Genomic DNA, 17515 nt, shown 5'->3' on the forward strand with positions numbered 1-17515 from the left:
CAGCTGCAGTGTATGTGCGGTGCTTGTGCCGCGATACACGTGTGGATGTATTTGGATCATACACACACACACACACACACACACACACACGACACATGCCTGTGCACGCAGGCCTGCAGTGTAGAACTCGTGTGCACGAATAACTCGAGGCGGCACAGGTAGTGTTCGGCTTCAGACAGGGCGCGATCCGGTGGCAGCCAAGAGCCCCTCTCCTCCCCACCCACTTCCTCCACCGCAGAACGCAGTATTTTTACCGGCTCCTACTCAAGCAACTGGGGGGCGGGGGGGGGGGGGGGGAAGGTGAAAACCAGGGCCAAAGACTTGCAACTGTAAAGGTGAGCATCCCGGATCCTGCGTCAGGAGCTCAGGCCTTCCGAAGCAAGGAGGATCGCACAGAGGCGTCTCCTGGGACTCGATCGAGTACCAAAGTGCAAGCTACTAGGCGGATGACTGAACAAATCCGCCTTCACAACTACGCGCAGCAGGACGCGCACAAACCACCCAGGAAGAAGACTGAGCTCTGAGTACAAACACGTGAGCGTCTCGGCTTAGGGGAGGGGATTCACCAAGCCCGGGAAAAGCCCCGCCCCTAGCCCATGAGACGCCTGCGCATTGCCGCAGACTAAGCTTTTTCTCACGCCGTTGCTCTCCGCCTAGGCGGAGCGAATGCGCACGCGCCAATTACGGCTGCTGGGAAAAAATCACGTGGCAGCGGGAAAGCGTGGCAGCTGCGGGGAGAGCCTTCTCCCGAGGCGTCCTCCAGAGCTGATGTGACGCCAGTGACGTATTTCCGTTTCCTACTTTTTTCCTTCTTCCGGTCCTCGAGGGCTGCGCGCCGGGCTGGAGCGTCACCCTAGTCCTGGTGTTGGAAGGAGGCAGTAGTCATGGCGATGTTTGAGCAGATGAGAGCCAACGTGGGCAAGTTGCTCAAGGGTATCGACAGGTCTGAGCTCGGTCGGAGGGGTGGAGAAGAGGGGAGACGAAGCAAGTGATAGCGAGGATTTCTGGACTTGCCCAGGGGTGTGTTTGCCCGGCCGCCGTTCTGGAGATGTTTACGGAGACAGCGCTGTAAAGACCTAGAGGCTGGAGAGCAGCTACTATTCCTTTTCCTTAATCGCCGGAAAGTTGCACTGCGCTTCTGTTTTTAGCTCCTCGGGCACAGTGCCTCCTAATGTCGCATTTGCTCCCTGATGTTGTTAATCAACACAGGTTCACTGATGTACACACTTTGTGCCTCGCTAGCCAAGAAGAGTCTGGCGTTTATGGACTGAGTTCTCTTCAGAAGGGAGACAAACCCCAACAAGTAGCCCGGAGTCCGGGGCAGGCAAAAGCCTGAAAATAAGGAATGAATGAAAGGGAAGGGGCGATTAGGCATTGATCTAGGCAGGAGATGGGTCTTGGCCATTATGGAGCCCTTTCCCATAGATGTGGGTAGCAGGAGTGTTCAGGTGGCCATGTACACAGGCTAAGTTGACAGGCTGAGGTTAGGAGGCAGTGTGTGTAAGACCCAGGGCTCCAGTGAGGTTAGCACACCAGAGGTCAGGGTGTGGGCAAGTTCTGTAACAGCTTTTAGAGCTGTTTGTTTAGGACCAGTGCCCAAGAGTAATTTAGAGACAAAAGAAAGGAGGGAGAAGCAGGTCATGGTGACCCTTTGGCACCCTGAAAGGACTGGCCTCAGCCCCTATCTCTTCATGGCTCATCCCTTTTCATTCTTGTCTAGGTACAATCCTGAGAACCTGGCCACCCTGGAGCGCTATGTGGAGACACAGGCCAAGGAGAATGCCTATGATCTGGAAGCCAACCTGGCTGTCCTGAAGTTGTGAGTGTCTAGTCTGTCCCCACCCCTTACGCCCGCACAACTAGCAAGGTGCCACTGTCAGTGAGGAAGGGAATGCTAGGGTAGCCTGCAGGATGTGGCTTCTTCTTGGTGTGCCAAGGAAGTTGGATTTTCTTGTCTTTTTGAGACAGGGCTTCACTGTGCAGTTCAGGCCAGCCTTAACTCGAGGCAGTCATCCTGCCTCAGCCTCCTGAGTGCTGGGATTACAGGCATACGCCACCACTTTAAAATCTTCTGAATACGTGAACACATATTTTCACAAGTAATTATAAACGAACACCCACATACTCACTGTTCACCATCTATTTTGCAAAAGTGTTAGTAGCACCACAGGCCCTCTGCCCAAATACTTAGGTCCTGATGAACCATCCCCTCACTCTGGTAACTGTAGTCATACCCTGCTCGTCTGGCTTTCTGTGATCGAATACTACTCATGCTTGAATCTGGATCAGCTTAGCTCAGGTTTGTCTGCTTTGAACTGGACACAACTGTAATCATACAGCATGAGCTATTTTCAGCTCTTTTTCATAAAGCACTGGGTTTGTGACACCCATCCATGTTTTTATGTGATTGTAATTTGTTGTCTCTGTTGTACAGTGTGCTATGTGCCGCCATTATTTTCTTTTTCTTTTTTTCTTCTTTTTTTTTCTGTTATTTATTTTTAATTTTTTCCCCCATGATTTCATTGATAAATAGCAGTGAGGCAGTTTCAAATCAAATTGGTAGGACAGTTTCAATAATTAACACATTGCACACATTCCTCCCAGTGGTTAATTGCTGTACAAGATGCGGACATGATATCCTATCTACAAACACCATTAGAACAAATTATTCATTAAGAGGATGTAACTATATATCTGTCCTAACCACTTTGAATACACAGATACAGTATGGACATTCATCTGTATACCCTTTTTTTGTTAAGTTCCGTTATTTGAATATTATAGGTGTGTAAACTCAGCAAAATAATCTAAAAGCATCCAGTAACCCATAAAAGTATTGGGTCTTCTGCTTCACTGGCAACGTCAGAAATTGTTGACCTGAGTCCCCTACAGCTCAACATAACAGCATGGCTTTACTTCTTATATTTCGTTTTTATACTTTTCTGCTGGATGGTTAAGACCAAAGTAAAGCAGGACCTATGCAACAAGAGTTGTAACTTTTGGGTCTGATAAGTTCAGTGAAATCCCCTCAGGATTTATCCTGAGATCCTGTACCTCAGATTGTTTGTCAGTGTCAGCCATGTGGATGAGTCAAGGCCATTGCTTGGCCAGTGTGCTCTCTGTGAAAGCCTGAGAGAATGTTTTCTCTCCATGTGACTCTCCTTAGGCACACTGTACATCATTGATCACTTTCCTCTTTGGCCCCATAATCTCCTTGATCAGAAAATTTGGGGACACTACCGAGTTAACATGACGTTAGAGTACTAGTTCTCATATATCCTGAGTCTTAATTGACCTTGGAAGGCTAGGGCCAAAATGTTGACTTTCCTTGCAGCCCTCCTTTTCATCTAATTTTGGTCTGCAAACTTAGGTTGTTAACCATCCAGAAGACAAGCTTATTGTTATTACTATACAACTTAGGCTGTTAAGCTTAACCTCACTATCTGTCTGCATATCAAACATCTTAGGCATAATATGGAACAGGTATTTTTCATCAAGTATTGATATATTGAATTTTAAGTCCCTACAGAATATGATAAAAAAACATTTAAAAATTAGAATATATTTTAAAAATAGGCGTAAAGAATTATATACTTCTGGGGCTGGAGAGATGGCTCAGTGGTCTAAAGCACCTACTTGGAACAAGCTTGGCAAAGCACAGGGACCGCGGTTCAATCCTCCAGCACCACATGCCAGCCAGCCGCGCCCCCTGGTGGGCTGAGCTGACCACACACACACACACACACACACACACACACTAAATGTTAAAATTTAAAAAAAAAAGAATTATATACTTCTGTTTACACGTAGGTCCAAAAATCCCACCATATACAACCTTGAATTGTGTGTGTGTGTGTGTGTTTAGGATAGGGTCTACAGAATCTTACTGCGCAGATTGGACTCATAGTGATTCTCTTGTTTATAGCCTCCCAAGCTCTGGGATTACAGGCACGTGCCACCATGTCGTCTCAGCACAGCCCGGGGGTGGGGCTGGTGCCACCATCTCGTCTCAGCACAGCCCAGGGGTGGGGCTGGTCCGTCAGGCCCTGGGATCAAACTCCCAGCCCCTGTGTCTGCTAAGCAGGCGCTTTAATCCACTGAGCTATTTGGCCGGCCCTATATTCTTTTTCTTTTGGGCAGTCTCTTGCTATAATAGAGTTCAAGCTGGCCTTGAACTCACTTTGTAGCCCAGACTCACTTCAATCCTCCTGCCTCAGCCTCGTGGGCATTGGGGATAGAGGCTCTGTTTGTATGGTCTGTTTCTTTTGGAGTCTTACCTGTCGTGTACTTTCTTTACATACTACCTGCTGTGAGTTTTCGCAGACTACATAGACCCTGTTCTCATCCATAAAATGGAGAAAAGTGTGTTTAGGGGTGGCTTAGATTGTTCAGTGATAACTACTGTGCTGCAGGCTCTGTGTTTGTTATCTTAACTGCTGTATTGCCCCTGGGAGGTATTTGTGAATTTTATTTGTTTGGTGTTAGGGGTCAAACCCAGGGCCTCATGCATGCCAAGCACATAGTCTACCACTGATCTCTACTTCCTCTTTTGAAAAGGAAGAAATTGAGGCACAGAGAATTTTAAATTAGCAATCCAAAGCGGGTGTGGTGGTGGACACATATAATCCCAGCACTCTGGGAGGCTGATGCTGGAGAATCACAAATTTATTTGACCCAAGCCTGGGCAACTTAACAAGATCTTGTGTCAAAATAAAAAATTAAGAAAATCTTTGGTAAGGGTCGGGGATATAGCTCAGTGGCATCAGCACCTGCCTGTGAGCACGAGGTCCTGAGTTAGATTCCCCTGTTGGGGGGGGGGGCAGCTTTGGGATAAAGCTCAGTGGGAAAGGCCTAGGTTCATTCTCCATGGGGGAAAACAGGCAGGTTAAGGTCACCCATGGGGAAATTTCAAGCAGCTACTTCTGTCCTCATTTGTTGAAGAGTTACTTGACTGTGTTGGGTGGTTGTGAGCACTAACTGTCCCTATCTCCATAGGGAGGAAACACTCTGGGAGGTTACGAAGCCAGAAGATGTGGGTGGGACTGGATCCCAAATCCAGATGCAGGCAAGAGCCAGTGCTAGGTGCAATTTAGGGACGTGGAGCGATCCCTGTTGACATGTCTCTTGCTGCCCTTCCCAGGTACCAGTTCAACCCAGCCTTCTTTCAGACCACAGTCACTGCCCAGATCCTGCTAAAGGCCCTCACCAACCTGCCCCACACCGACTTCACCCTGTGCAAGTGCATGATCGACCAGGCACATGTATCCTTCCAGAGCCAGGGAGGGAGCGGAGGGAGGCAAGCTGCCCGAGGGTCTGTCCATCCACGGCACCGGGTGCCTCTGTGGGCTGACGTGGGCAGGGCCCCTGTCCTCCTGGAGTGCTCATAGTCCAGTGAGGAGGCAGACAAGTCCCACACGAGCGGCAGCTGGGAGTGGGCAGATTCCTAACTCGATCTGGTGGTTAGGGAAAGGCCCCCAGAAGAGGGAGGGGAAGAGAGTCCAGGAGAGTGAGGAGTGGGGGGTGGGGGGATCCTGATCCCAGCAGAGGCCTGAGTAGGAAGCCCTAGAGGCAGGAACTTGGTGTCCATAGAGAAAAGAAGCATGGCATAGGAAGGTCACAGGTGAGTACAGTACAGCCAGACTCTGGGGAGCTGAGACGCTTCGGGGCTGCAAGTGCTGTGGCCAGATTGGTGCTCCAGAAACAGTCTCTTGAGGTGCCAGGTGAGCAGGGAGCCACCAGGCAAGCAGAACTGGTTCATCAGCTCAGCCTGGGCAGGAGCGCCATGTGAGTGTGTCCTCAGCGCTGGGCATAGAGCTGGGCTTCTGTGGTGTTTAGCCCTCTCAACTTAACCTCCTCTTTTGTGGCTGGTCCCCATGAGCCCTGGCTTTCTTTTCAGCAGTCTCTCACCTGTGCCTGCATAGCAGGTGCTCTTGGGCCAGGGTGTCGTGCCTGCCTGCCTATTGGTTGCTAAACTGTGAGAGGCCAGGTGATTAATTCAACCCACACTGCCAGATGTATCTGCTAGGGTTCCAAGTATTGAGTTGATCCCAGTATGTAGTTGGGCCACCTTTTATTTCATTGTCCTTGTCACTGAACTTGTAGCTTGTTCGCACCTTTGACCATTATGGACAGTGCTGTTATGATAAACAACCTTTCCCCTGCCTCCATCCTCAGGAAAAGCAAGATATGAGATGACTCGAATTCCCAGTTCTTTTTTTTCCCCTACTGTTTTATTTTGGTACTTTATTTTTGTGGCACTGGAGATGATGCCCAGAGTTGCATGCTAGCTGGGTAAGGGCTCTACCACTGCCAAGGCTTTTCTCTGAAGTGAACCTTTAGGATAAAGGACCTAGACTAAGAAGATGGGTGGGAGAGGTGATCAGGACTGGGAACGCCAGTCTTTAAAGGTGGGGGCTGTTTTCTCTTAACGCTTCCCCTGTCAGCAAGAAGAGCGACCTATTCGTCAGATTCTATACCTTGGGGACCTGCTAGAGACCTGTCACTTCCAGGCCTTCTGGGTAAGGACCCTTGGGCCCCAGGGTAGGGTGGTAGCCAGGCTGTGGGCTGTAGAATACTAACAGGAAGGAAGGGTACAGTGCACATTTGGCTTCCCTGCGCCTGGTGCTCGTGGGCGACCAGTGCTCACAGGCGACCCTGTGCCCACAAACTCAGGCTGACCCCATCCTCTGTCAACAGCTATTAGGAATGCTGTCCTTTTCCTGCTTTGTTTAGAGTCCAACCCTCACCTCTACTGTCCCCTAGAGGCCACATGGCCTCTTTGGTCTGCACTGCCCTGCCTTAGGTTCACCACCACTGCCCTATACCAAAATTCGGTCTTTTAGGAAAAAGCTGTCCACCTGGCATGGTGGTGCTTGCCTGTAATCCCAGCACTCAGGAGGCTGAAGCAAGAGGGTGGCTCCGAGTTTGGGGTGAGCCTGATCTACGTAGCAAAACCCTGTCTTGCACAGACAAATCAGGTTTTTGTTGCCTGGGTTGTTTCTGCCCTCACAGAAACATAGAGTACGAAAGAAAATACTCCCTTGACTTCCATATTCCTCCCAGTGCCACCCCTCTCTCCCTTTGCAGCTATGCTTCTGGCCAGGGAGTTCACTGTCTCAGTCTGCCGGGTTTTTCCTGGGTCTCAGCCCCAGAATCTGGAGCCAGCACCAGCGTGCTGAGTCTCCAGTAGCCCTGGCATTCCTTCCATGTTTGCTGGGATACCTTGGACCCTTTGGGAGCTTGTCCTGCCCTGGAGCCAGTCAGACAGCCACCCACTGAGTGAAAGAACAAAGCTCCTGCGGGACAGCTACCTGGGACAGCTACCTGGGACAGCTTCCTGTGCTTTGCGCGCCTGTACCCACCTTGCCAGCCTCTCAGGCCACTGTCACTGGCTCTCAGGGCAGCTCTCAGGCGCTGCCACTCCCCAGCTGCTTTCCCTCAGCACCCTATGTGCATCTCATGCCCCCTGCCCCTTTTGGAGGGAGCATTGCTGAGAGTGACACTTGAGCAGAAGCCTGAAGGAGAGGAAGATGCTTGCCCTGCAGGGGAAGGAGAGTTTGAAGTGCTAAAGAGCAGTGCAGAGGGCCTGAGGTGGGTGGGTCCTGGGGAGGTGGGGAGGTGCTGTGGGGGAGACAGGGCAGAGCTGACACAGGCCGGCTCTTGGGCCATGCTCAGAGGTTGGCCTTTTCTCTGAGACGTGAGTAAGAGTCCATGACCCAGTGCAGTTGGCTGGCCTATGTCTGTCCCCACTCCTGGCTGTGTTTTCTGCCAGCTGGGTTCAGACCAAGTCACTTAGCTGCTATAAGGCTTTGTCTCTCTCTGTTCCTGTGCATGGCCACAGGAACTCGTATACCACAGGGTCGCGCACAGAATGCCCCATGTGAGTGGTAACGTCAGCTACTAGAACAATGCTGGTATCATGGTTGTCATGTTTATAATGAATACACTGTTCCCCTTTCAGCAAGCCCTGGATGAAAACATGGACCTCTTGGAAGGTATAACTGGCTTTGAAGATTCTGTTCGAAAATGTAAGTTCTTTGAGCTCTGCAAGGGAGGGCACAGGTAGGGAGCAGAGTCCTGGGGCCAGCCTCTCACTACTGTCTCTCCCCTGTACAGTTATCTGCCATGTCGTGGGCATCACATACCAGCACATAGACCGCTGGCTGCTGGCTGAGATGCTCGGGGATTTGTCAGGTAAGACTGTAGGTCCTTGTGCCACTTTGGGAGGTGGGGTGGCCAGGGACAGGAGGCTTCTGCTAGCTTCTCTAGCAGCTCCATCTGAGCCTCTAGGCTTCAGGGGTGAGCCCAGGGAAGAAACAAGGGCTTCCCATGTGTCCATCCTGGGAATAGCTTACACGATTTGTCATGTATTCCTGTGGCAACTAATTGAGATATATTGCAGTGGAGGGAGGGGGTTCTTTTTTGAGACAAGGTCTCCCCATGCTGTTCAGGTTGGTTTGAGCTCACTTTGTAGCCCAGGCTGGCCTGAGCTCATAGCAGCCTTCCTGCCTCAGCCCTCTGAGTGCTGGGGTTACAGGCATGTACCACCACACCTGACCAATTGACTGAGTTCTGACCTTGCTCCAGATAGTGCTCTGGACTGTGGGTAACAAGCAAAACAAATGCCTCAGTGGCAGAGCACAGGCCCAGCATGCACCAGGCCCCAGCATCTCCAAAAATGTAAAAGGTTGCAAGCACACAAGATTTGCATGTCCCGTGGCGATTCATGCTGTGAAGGACAGCGAGTCAGCGTGAGAGTGGGGCCTGAGGACAGGCATCCGTGAAGGTCTGAGCCAGGCCTGCTTGTCGTTCATGAGTGGCTGGGCAGTAACTGGTGTGAGCAGGGCAGCTGGAGCAGGAACTCCAGGTCCTGAGGGGTCTTTGCAAGACTTTTTTCTTTCCCCTGAGTGAGATGCAGTCACAGGAAGACTTTGGCCATGGAGACCTGGGACATTGATGCTTTTATAAGTAAATAAATAAAATAAAAACCAAACCACAATGTTTGTGTATTTTTGGGGGAGGTACTGGGAATCGAACTCAGGACTTTGGACTTGCCAGGCAGGCACTGTGCCACTGAGCCATCTCCCAGGTCCCTGTGTATTTACTTTTGCAAAAAAGGAGCAAAGAAAAGTCAAGAAACTAAAGGAAGCCAGACGTTGAGGTGTACCCTGGTAATCTTAGTGTTCTGAGAAGTTGAGGCAAGAAGATTGCAAGTTCAAGCCTAGCCTGGCCAGTTAAGTGACTTAGAGAGACTGATTAAATGAAAAGAGCTGCCCAGGTGTCTCAGTGCAAAGGCCCTGGGTTTAATCTGATACCATGCTAAGGAAGGTGAAGACCAAAGCTCTCTCTAGGAAGCACAAGAGAGTCAAGTGTGCCCTCTGGTGGTAGTGTAGGGAATGAGCCACAGAAAGGGTGAGACCCATCTGGCTGCTGCTGCTGTCCAGGAAAGGGGTACCCACTGCCGTTGGCTGAGGAGGGTACTCTGGCTGGTGAATCTTGATCCCTGGCCTCATAGTGCTGTAGGATCCAGCTGATCCGTGCCTCTGTGCTGCTTGTGTCACCTGCAGACAACCAGCTGAAGGTGTGGATGAGCAAATACGGCTGGAGTGCAGACGAGTCGGGGCAGATTTTCATCTGCAGCCAGGAGGAGAGCATCAAGCCCAAGAACATCGTGGAGAAGATCGACTTTGACAGTGAGTGCCAGCCGAGGTCTCGGGCTGTGGGGCGGGGCGGGGCGGGGTGGGGCGCTTTCCCCAGAGACTAAGGCTGGGAAACCTGCACCTCGAGGGCCTGTCTCGGGGTGTCTAGCCAGAGAGAAGGGAGTGTGGGGTGTCCCGCCCCATGGTGCTCAACGAGATTTTGCAGGGCTGGAAGCCTGGCAGGTGTCACCACACTCCCCTGGTCCCAGACACTCCACCCCTTTGGCCTTCTCTTAGGGCTCCAGGGACCTCTCGGGCCTTGAAGCCCATCCAGTTAGTGAGTAGGAATCTGAGTTCTGAACTCTGTAGCCTCTGTGCCTCAGTTTTCTCATCTAAAAAATGGAGAGGAAGTTGGGCCTGGTGATAGCCATAATCCCAGCTAGCACTCTGGGAGGCTGAAGCAGGATTGCAAGTTCTAGCCCAGTTCAGGCAGTTTAGTGACTTAACCTGTCCTGAAGGGGTTGGGGGCGTAGAGCTGGAGATAGATAGCTCAATGTGAAGGTCTTGCCTTCAGTTCCCTAGTACCACAAAAAAACCGAAATCCTGTAAACTGGACCAAGTAGCAGCACACACCTGTATTGTCAGCATCTGGGAGGCTGAGGCAGGAAGATTGAAAAAGTGTGAGGCCAGGCTGGACTAATAAGCAAAAGCCCAAACTACTATGGTAGTATTAAGTATAAACCGCATTTATTTGGTGCCAGGCATGGTTCTGAGCACTTTGCTTAATCCAGCAGCCCTATAGAGAAGTGGGAAGACTGAGGCACAGAACTGCTAAGTAACTCGGGCCTTCCGAGTCCCTGATGCAAACTGCCTCTAACTGGGCAGTGGGCCTGGAAGGGTGATTGCTCTTGAGGGATCTGGTTCTCTATATGGAGTAGGTGTTTTGAGGTTTGCCTCTGGGCCTTTCCAGGTTAACCTTGTGTCTCCTCTCTGCAGGTGTGTCCAGCATCATGGCCTCCTCCCAGTAACTGCAACCCTTTAATAAAGACTTGTTGGCTCAGGCCTGCTGTCTCCTTGGTGTAGGCTTCCTGCCTTTTTCCTCTGGGCCAGCAGAGGCCGCCCCGGAGCAGGGCTTTGTGCCCAGGCTGGAGCCCCCTCCTCCGTCATCCCTTCCTCTCCTGACCTGCCAGGTGCGGGTGGGCAGGGCCGCAGTGAGTCAGCCAGGAGTATGGTGTGAATGGCTGTGTGGCCTCAGGCCTGGCTCTGCAGAAGTGGAGGGCGCGTCTGTGTCCACATCCTGGCTCTGTTCTGCGTCCTTGTGGGCGAAGCCTTTCTGAGCCTCCATTTCCTCCTCTGGAAGGGCAAGAATAATGTGCCCAGAGAACATGAGCCGTTCGTAGCCAGGTCACAGCCCGGCCTTCAGTACTCAGGAGGCAGAGACTTTGATCAGAAAACCAGAGCTTTTCCCCTGAGAACTAACTAGGTGTCAGAAGGGCAGCCATTCTCAAGGCTGCCCCTTGAGGGTAGTTTTTTGGTTTTGGTCTTCAGTTCAGGCTGGCCTTGAACTCTCTTTGTAGCCTAGGCTTGTCTTGAATTTGCAGCAGTCCTCCTGCTTCAGCCTCCCAAGTGCTGAAATGGTAGCTGTGCGCCATCACACCTGGCTGCAGAGTGACTTTCACACATGGGTGTCCCAGGTAGTGTTGCTGACTAACCGTGGGCTGATGATTCCCTCTCAGCCTGTCACTTCAGGTTGATCGGTGGGACAGGAAGTGAAATGCCACATGGACACTCCCCGGGTGTGCCCTGGCTGTGCCATTCTGACTTCGCACCCCATTCTGAGCTCTGCTGGCCCTCCTCCCCAGTCCCTGTGCCACCCAGCATTCCAGGGAGGCCTTGCAGGGTGGAGCCAGCAACCTTTGCCCTGGCTTAGAGACCAGAACTGTTGCCAGGAACTCGGAAGTGGCCAGGCTGGGCCAAACAGGAACTCCAGCTGTTTGTCAGGAACTCCTGGAGCAGAGCAAGGGAGGACTGGAATTAGCAGGCAGCACTCCTCTGGGTGGGATCTCGGACACCACGTTGGCAGGTGACCTGAAGTAAGATGTGCCCTGTACCCCTGGCCTCGCTGCTGTGCAGGGAGAAAACAGCCCTTCCTTTTGGCATTGGCAGGCTGCTTCCGTGCCTGGGCACCATCCTTTGTGCAGCTAACCCAGGGAAGGGCTGCTGGGTACAAACCCCAGCCTCCTGGCTTTTGGGCATGCTAACTTGCCTCTGAACCTTAGTTTTGGTGCTGGGGAAAGTCGGAACTGTATACCTGTCTTAAATTCTAAATTAGCCAGGTGTGGTGCTTGTCTGTAATCACAGCCCTCAGGGAGGCTGAGGCAGGAGAACAGCAAGGGGGACCCAGATGCTGGTGTGTAGCTCAGTGCCAAGGCTTTGGGTTCAATCCCAGTGCTGGAAAAGACTCCTATAAGGAGTTTGGGACAGAGTTTGACACATGAGAGACTGCAAACCTGCTATTCTTCTACACTGCTGGGGATAGCGGTGCTGAGGAATCTTCTCTGTCCCATCTGGGGGACACAACCCTCTCCAGTCCACTTTTGTTTTTTGAGATAAGGTCTTGCTTGGCCCAGAATTCAGTGGTGATCCTACTGCCTCAGCCTCCCAGCTGCTAGGATTACAGGCCTGCGCCACCATGCCTGGCACTAGTCCACTGAGTAGTATTAACAAGACGCAGCAAGTCAAGTACAGCACAGCTGCCCAGCTCAGTGGTAGGGCAAGCACTTGCTCAGCATGTGTAAAGCCCTGGGTTCCATCCCTAACACCAAAAAAATTAAAACCGAAACACTGGGACACAGCATTTCCAACTGAAGTCTAGTACATAGAAATGGTGGCAAAATGTCCCTCTAGTCTAAAGTTCCTCTGTACACCTTTTGACCCCAGCACTTGGGAGGCTGAGGCAGGAGGATGCTGAGTTCAAGGCTAGTCTGGGCTACATAGTGAGATGTGTCTCAAAAAAATAATAGGTCCAGGGCTATAACTCAGTGGCATGGAAGTACCAGTACCAAAAAAAGCCCCCCTGGTCCCTTTCTGACCTCTCTGCCCTTTGACACTCAATAGACATGTCAGCTATTATCACTGCATTGTGGATGGCTGCCAGGAAGTAGCCTCAAGGTTGCAATTACAGGGAGCCTTTAATCTGCCTGGGGCCGCCGCCATCTCTGGGCCCTTGGTCTGGGAAGTTTCTCAGAGTCCAGAGGGAGAGGGTGGGGACGGCTGGCAGCCTAGCACCCAGACTTAAGGGGCTCTGTGCTGGGCAGGAGGAAGTGGCCCTGCCACAGTGGGCAGCCGGTTGGGCCACAGCCTATACAGCTGTGGACTCGGACAGTGGCCCACAGTCACATTCTCAGTCCTGTCAGCTGCCTTTCCAAAATCCCCTCTGCCTCTCCTGTAGTGCTTGCTTCCGGCAGGATGCTGGTCTATCCAGCCTGATCCTAGCCCTCCTGCTGAAAACCCTCCTTCCCATTGCATTTACAATAAAATGCGCCCAGTCTGTTGCTCAATGGTAGATAGTGCCTTTACCTACCTGCTGTAGGCCATGGCTTCAATCCCTAGCACTATAAAAAAACAGAAAGATCCAATTCCTCACCAAGGTTTTACACCCATTCATTCATCTGTTTAGGATTAAACTCCTTTCTGCCAGACAGTGCTTCAAAGGTAGAGATACAGAGGTGACAGAACAAAGAACCCCCTCCCTCACAGGCTGAAATGCCTGCCAAAGAAACAGATAAGATACCGCACGGACATAATCAGAATGTTAAATGATAAGTCCTATGAGCAAAGGTACAGAGATTTTTGTTTGTCTTCCTGAGGCAGGATCTCGCTATGCTTTAGGCTGGCCTGGAGCTCACTTTGTAGCCCAGGATGGCCTTGAGCTAGCAGCACCGGATCTTCCTGCCTCAGCCTCCGGGGTGCTGGAATTTCAGGCATGCAGGGGTCCCAACTGAGCTACACCCCAGCCCCAGGATCCTGTTTTAGGGTTTTTTTTTTCCCCCTTGTGTTACTGGTTCTGACTAGCCTACAAAATATGAGGTGTATGTCTGTCTCTGTCTCTGTCTCTGTCTCTCTGTGTGTCTGTCTGTCTCTCACTTTTAAATTGCCCACATGCGCTATCATCAGAACACTAGGTTCCAATGTGTGTACTTCAATCCTTTCCACGTCTTGGTACTTTTCACATTCCCCTTCCCTCCTCCATTGCCCTCCTTTTCTCTATTACAGGGCTCCTTCCTGCTTCCATGTTGTCTTTCTGAGATCCAATCAAGGAGAACACAGTGCGTTTGTCTTTCTGAGTCTACCCTGATTCGCCTAATGTGATAATCTCTGGTCAGGGTGCTGTCCCGTACAAGCTAGACAGAGACAAGCTCACCAAGCAGGTGATATTTCTGAAGAGAGACCTGCAAGAGAAGGCCAGGAGCCACGGAGATGTAGACGTGGGGGAAGTGTAGGAGGGGTAAGAACGTGTCACCACACCTGGTGTGGTGGCCCATGCTTGTAATCCCAGCACTCTGGGGAGCTAAGACAGGAGGTGGGAAATTTGAACTCACCCTGGGCAACTTGGTGAAACCCTGTATCAAAAAAAAGCTGGGGAAGTAAACGCAAAGTCCCCAGGTTCCATCTCTGGTATGGAGTGTTGACTGATGTCATCAGGTACAAAGGCTTTGAGGCCGAGTGCAGTGCCTGGCATGCTGGAAGACCAGCAAGGCCAGTGATCCCGTGGAAACGGGAGGTGAGCTGCCAGGGAAATGGGGACCTGCATGTGGGAGACCTTCAGGGCCTGCTGAAGCCCCAGGACTTCCCAGTGTTTCAAAATCTGTGCACGGGGCTGGGGAGATAGCTTAGTAGAATAAGCACTTGTCTGGCAAGCGCAAGGTCCTGAGTTCAATCCCTGATACTGAAAAAAAAAAAAAAAAAAAATCTGCATGGTGACAGAGCCCAGAGAGGGACACTGTCAGTTCCAGTACGCCCACCCACCACCACCTTCAAGAAACATCAGTTTCGGAGCTGGTGAGATGGCTCAGTGGTCTACAGCACCTACTTAGAACAAACTTAGCAAAGCACAGGGACCGCGGTTCAATCCCCCAGCACCACATGCCGGCCAGCCCCACCCCCTGGTGGGCTGAGCTGTCCCCCCCCACACAAATAAATAAAAAATTTAATAAAAAAAAAAAAAAAAACATCAGTTTCATTTTTCTCAGAGTATGCGTCAGCAAGCTACCAGCCTGCTGCTTCTCTGGCCCACTCCCTCAAAAGCCTGGCAAAATCCACTGCTTTTCTTTTTTTTGTAACAGTTTTTTTCTTTTTTCTTTCTTTCTTTCTTTTTTTTTTTTTTTTAAGTGGAACTGGGGATTGAACTCAAGCCCCTGCGCTTGCCAGGGAAGTGATTATTCCACTGAGCCATCTCCCCGGCCCCTACCACTATTTTTTTTGTTGTTGTTGTTGTTGTTTTGTATTTTAGGGAAGGGTCTCTGGGGTGTTCAGGGTCTCACTACTAGATTGGACTTGTAGTGATCCACCTGTTTACAGCCTCCTAAAAGCTGCGATTACAGGCATGTGCCACCATACCCAGTCTCAATTGCCATCTCAGTGTGCCCAGGGGCAGGGCCAGTCAGGGAAGCCCAGGGATTGAACCTCTAGCCCCTGTACCTGCTTGCAGGCACTTTAATCTGCTGAGGTATTTGGCCAGTTCAAAAACCACTACTTCAAAAGCATCTTGGGTAAGAAGAGACACCTTCTCTGTTCTGTTTGCACAGAGAGGTCCCACTCAAGTTTAGCAAAAAACCTGGTTGGCTGGTATGGTGGTCCACTCTTGAGTCCCAACACTTGGGAGGCTAAGACAAAAGGATCACCTGGAATTCGCCTGGGCTACACCGGGATTTCAAGGCCGGTCTGCACTACACAGCAAGACCCTGTTTCAAAAAAACAAAACCAGAAACAACAATGAAAAAGCTTTCTTGAGAAGCTGAAGCACGACGATTTTAAGTTCTACCTGGGTGACATTGTGATTTAGCAAGACCTGGTCTCAAAATTTAAAAAATCAGATCTGGAGCTGAGGGAGGATTGATGTGAGTGGGAACTCCAGGCTGGCATGGACTATGTTAGTGAGTTCAAGGCCTCCCTGAAGTACTTAGTGAGACCCTGTCTCAAAAAGCCAAACCAAAACTAAACCAGAAAAACGAACAAAAGACCCCTTTAATAATAATAATAATAATAATAATAATAATAATAGGGGGCTTTGGGCTGGGGAAATAGCTCAGTGGAATAAGCGCTTGCCTGGCAAGCACAAGGTCCTGAGTTCAATCCTTGGTACCACAATAAAGAAAAAATGTAAAAAATTAAAAATAATAGGCAGGGGCCAGGGAGATGGCTCAGTGGAATAAGCGTTTCCCTGGCAAGCGCAAGGGCCTGAGTTCAATCCCCAGTTCCGCAAAAATAATAATAATAATAACAATAATAATAATAGGTGGCCTGCCCATTAGCTCAGGTGTTTAAGTGCCTGCTGAAACAAAGCACTCAGGCTCAGGATGCTATGGTTCAATCCCCTCATCCTCAAACCAAACCAGACCTGCCCTGAAGGCATCCTGAATGGTAAAAAAAAAAAGTAATAATAATAACAATAGTAAAATCCCCAAAGAGACAAAAGAAGCTGAGCAGGGCCAAGCTAGGGCAAACTCCTTCATGCTTACCCCTTTCCTTAACTTGGGCATTCTTGCTCTGAGTGTGGAGCCTCAGGAAGGCTCTGAGCAGAGCGGGGAGAGCTGTGGTCTGACTTCCGAGCTCTCAAGGCTCCATCCCAGCTTCTTGTGGGGAAGACAGTGTGGAGGGCTGCAGGGTGCGGGAGCAGATGAGGTGAGGTCTGACAGAACTGGGTGGGGCGTGGGGGTGCAGGAGGAAGTGGGTGCGTTCTGCAGACAGTGGAAATGGAACACTGAATTTCCTGGTGCACTGGATGCAGGCTGTAAAGACAAGAGATAAAAGATGACTCCATGGTTGTTCTGAGTGGCTGGAGGACAGAGGGGCCATGAATTGAGACCAACCTCCTGAGTGCTGAGATCTCAAACATGCTCTACCACCTCTTTTTTATTTTTTATTTGGTGGAACTAGGGATTGAACTCAGGACTGCCAGGCAAGTGCTTATTCTACTGAGCTATCTCCCCAGCACCTTGCTGCCACATCTTGCCAGCTTTGAATATTTACCTTTAAGAAACTAATGTAGCACTGAGGTTTATATCTGTTTGCTTATTTATTGTTGCCCATCCCCACTACAAAGTCACTTGACAACTGATGGATATGTCACGCTCACCACTGTATGACAGGGGCCCAAGAATGCAGCTTGCATGTTTTAGGTGCTCAAATGTTTGCTGCATGAATGGAGACAGGCACCTCCGCTTCAGAAAAAAAAAAAAAAAAAAAAAAATCCTGCAATTTCCCAGCCAGCCAGCACCCATTTCAGTCTAAGCCAGTTCTCGTGTCCTTGTTTTTCTCAGCTAGCCCTGGGGACTGGACCCAGGCCTCACACAGAGCTATAGCCCCAGCCCTTTTTGTTTTTTGAGACAGGATCTTGCTCAATTGCCCAGGTGGAGCCTGAACCTGTGACCCTCCTGCCGGAGCCTCCCAGATGCCAGAATCAGTAATCTTCTCCCGGGGCCATCACCCATTTTGTGAGTGCTTCAGGTCTTTGTTCAAATGTCCCCCTTTACCGTGAAGCCTACTCAGCCTGAAAACTTCTGTTTCAATTCATGTTGCTTTCTCCAGAACCTTGACGTTTGGTTTGGCTCCCTTCCACTAGAAGATAGTTTGTGAAATAGGAGATTTTGATCTGT

At 50.6% G+C, this 17515-nt stretch overlaps 1 protein-coding gene across 1 annotated transcript; it reads left to right on the plus strand.

The window, feature by feature from the left end:
- Positions 1–767: 767 nt before the first annotated feature.
- Eif3k (eukaryotic translation initiation factor 3 subunit K) lies at positions 768–10709 on the plus strand. Its single transcript, XM_004636783.2, has 8 exons — positions 768–943; positions 1721–1819; positions 5141–5261; positions 6444–6518; positions 7961–8027; positions 8116–8193; positions 9567–9692; positions 10635–10709. Exons 1-8 carry the CDS (start codon positions 885–887, stop codon positions 10664–10666), a joined length of 657 nt encoding a protein of 218 aa, XP_004636840.1. The 5' UTR covers positions 768–884; the 3' UTR covers positions 10667–10709.
- Positions 10710–17515: the final 6806 nt, after the last annotated feature.

The sequence above is a fragment of the Octodon degus genome, unplaced genomic scaffold (assembly GCF_000260255.1).
Source record: "Octodon degus isolate 3935 unplaced genomic scaffold, OctDeg1.0 scaffold00083, whole genome shotgun sequence".
NCBI classification, from domain to species: Eukaryota; Metazoa; Chordata; class Mammalia; order Rodentia; family Octodontidae; genus Octodon; species Octodon degus.

Coding starts and splice junctions, on each gene's coding strand:
- Eif3k (XM_004636783.2), top strand. CDS start 885: ATGGCGATGTTTGAGCAGATGAGAGCCAACGTGGGCAAGTTGCTCAAG. Junction 5,262..6,443: donor GCATGATCGACCAGGCACAT/GTATCCTTCCAG, acceptor TTCCCCTGTCAG/CAAGAAGAGCGACCTATTCG. Junction 9,693..10,634: donor GGAGAAGATCGACTTTGACA/GTGAGTGCCAGC, acceptor TCCTCTCTGCAG/GTGTGTCCAGCATCATGGCC.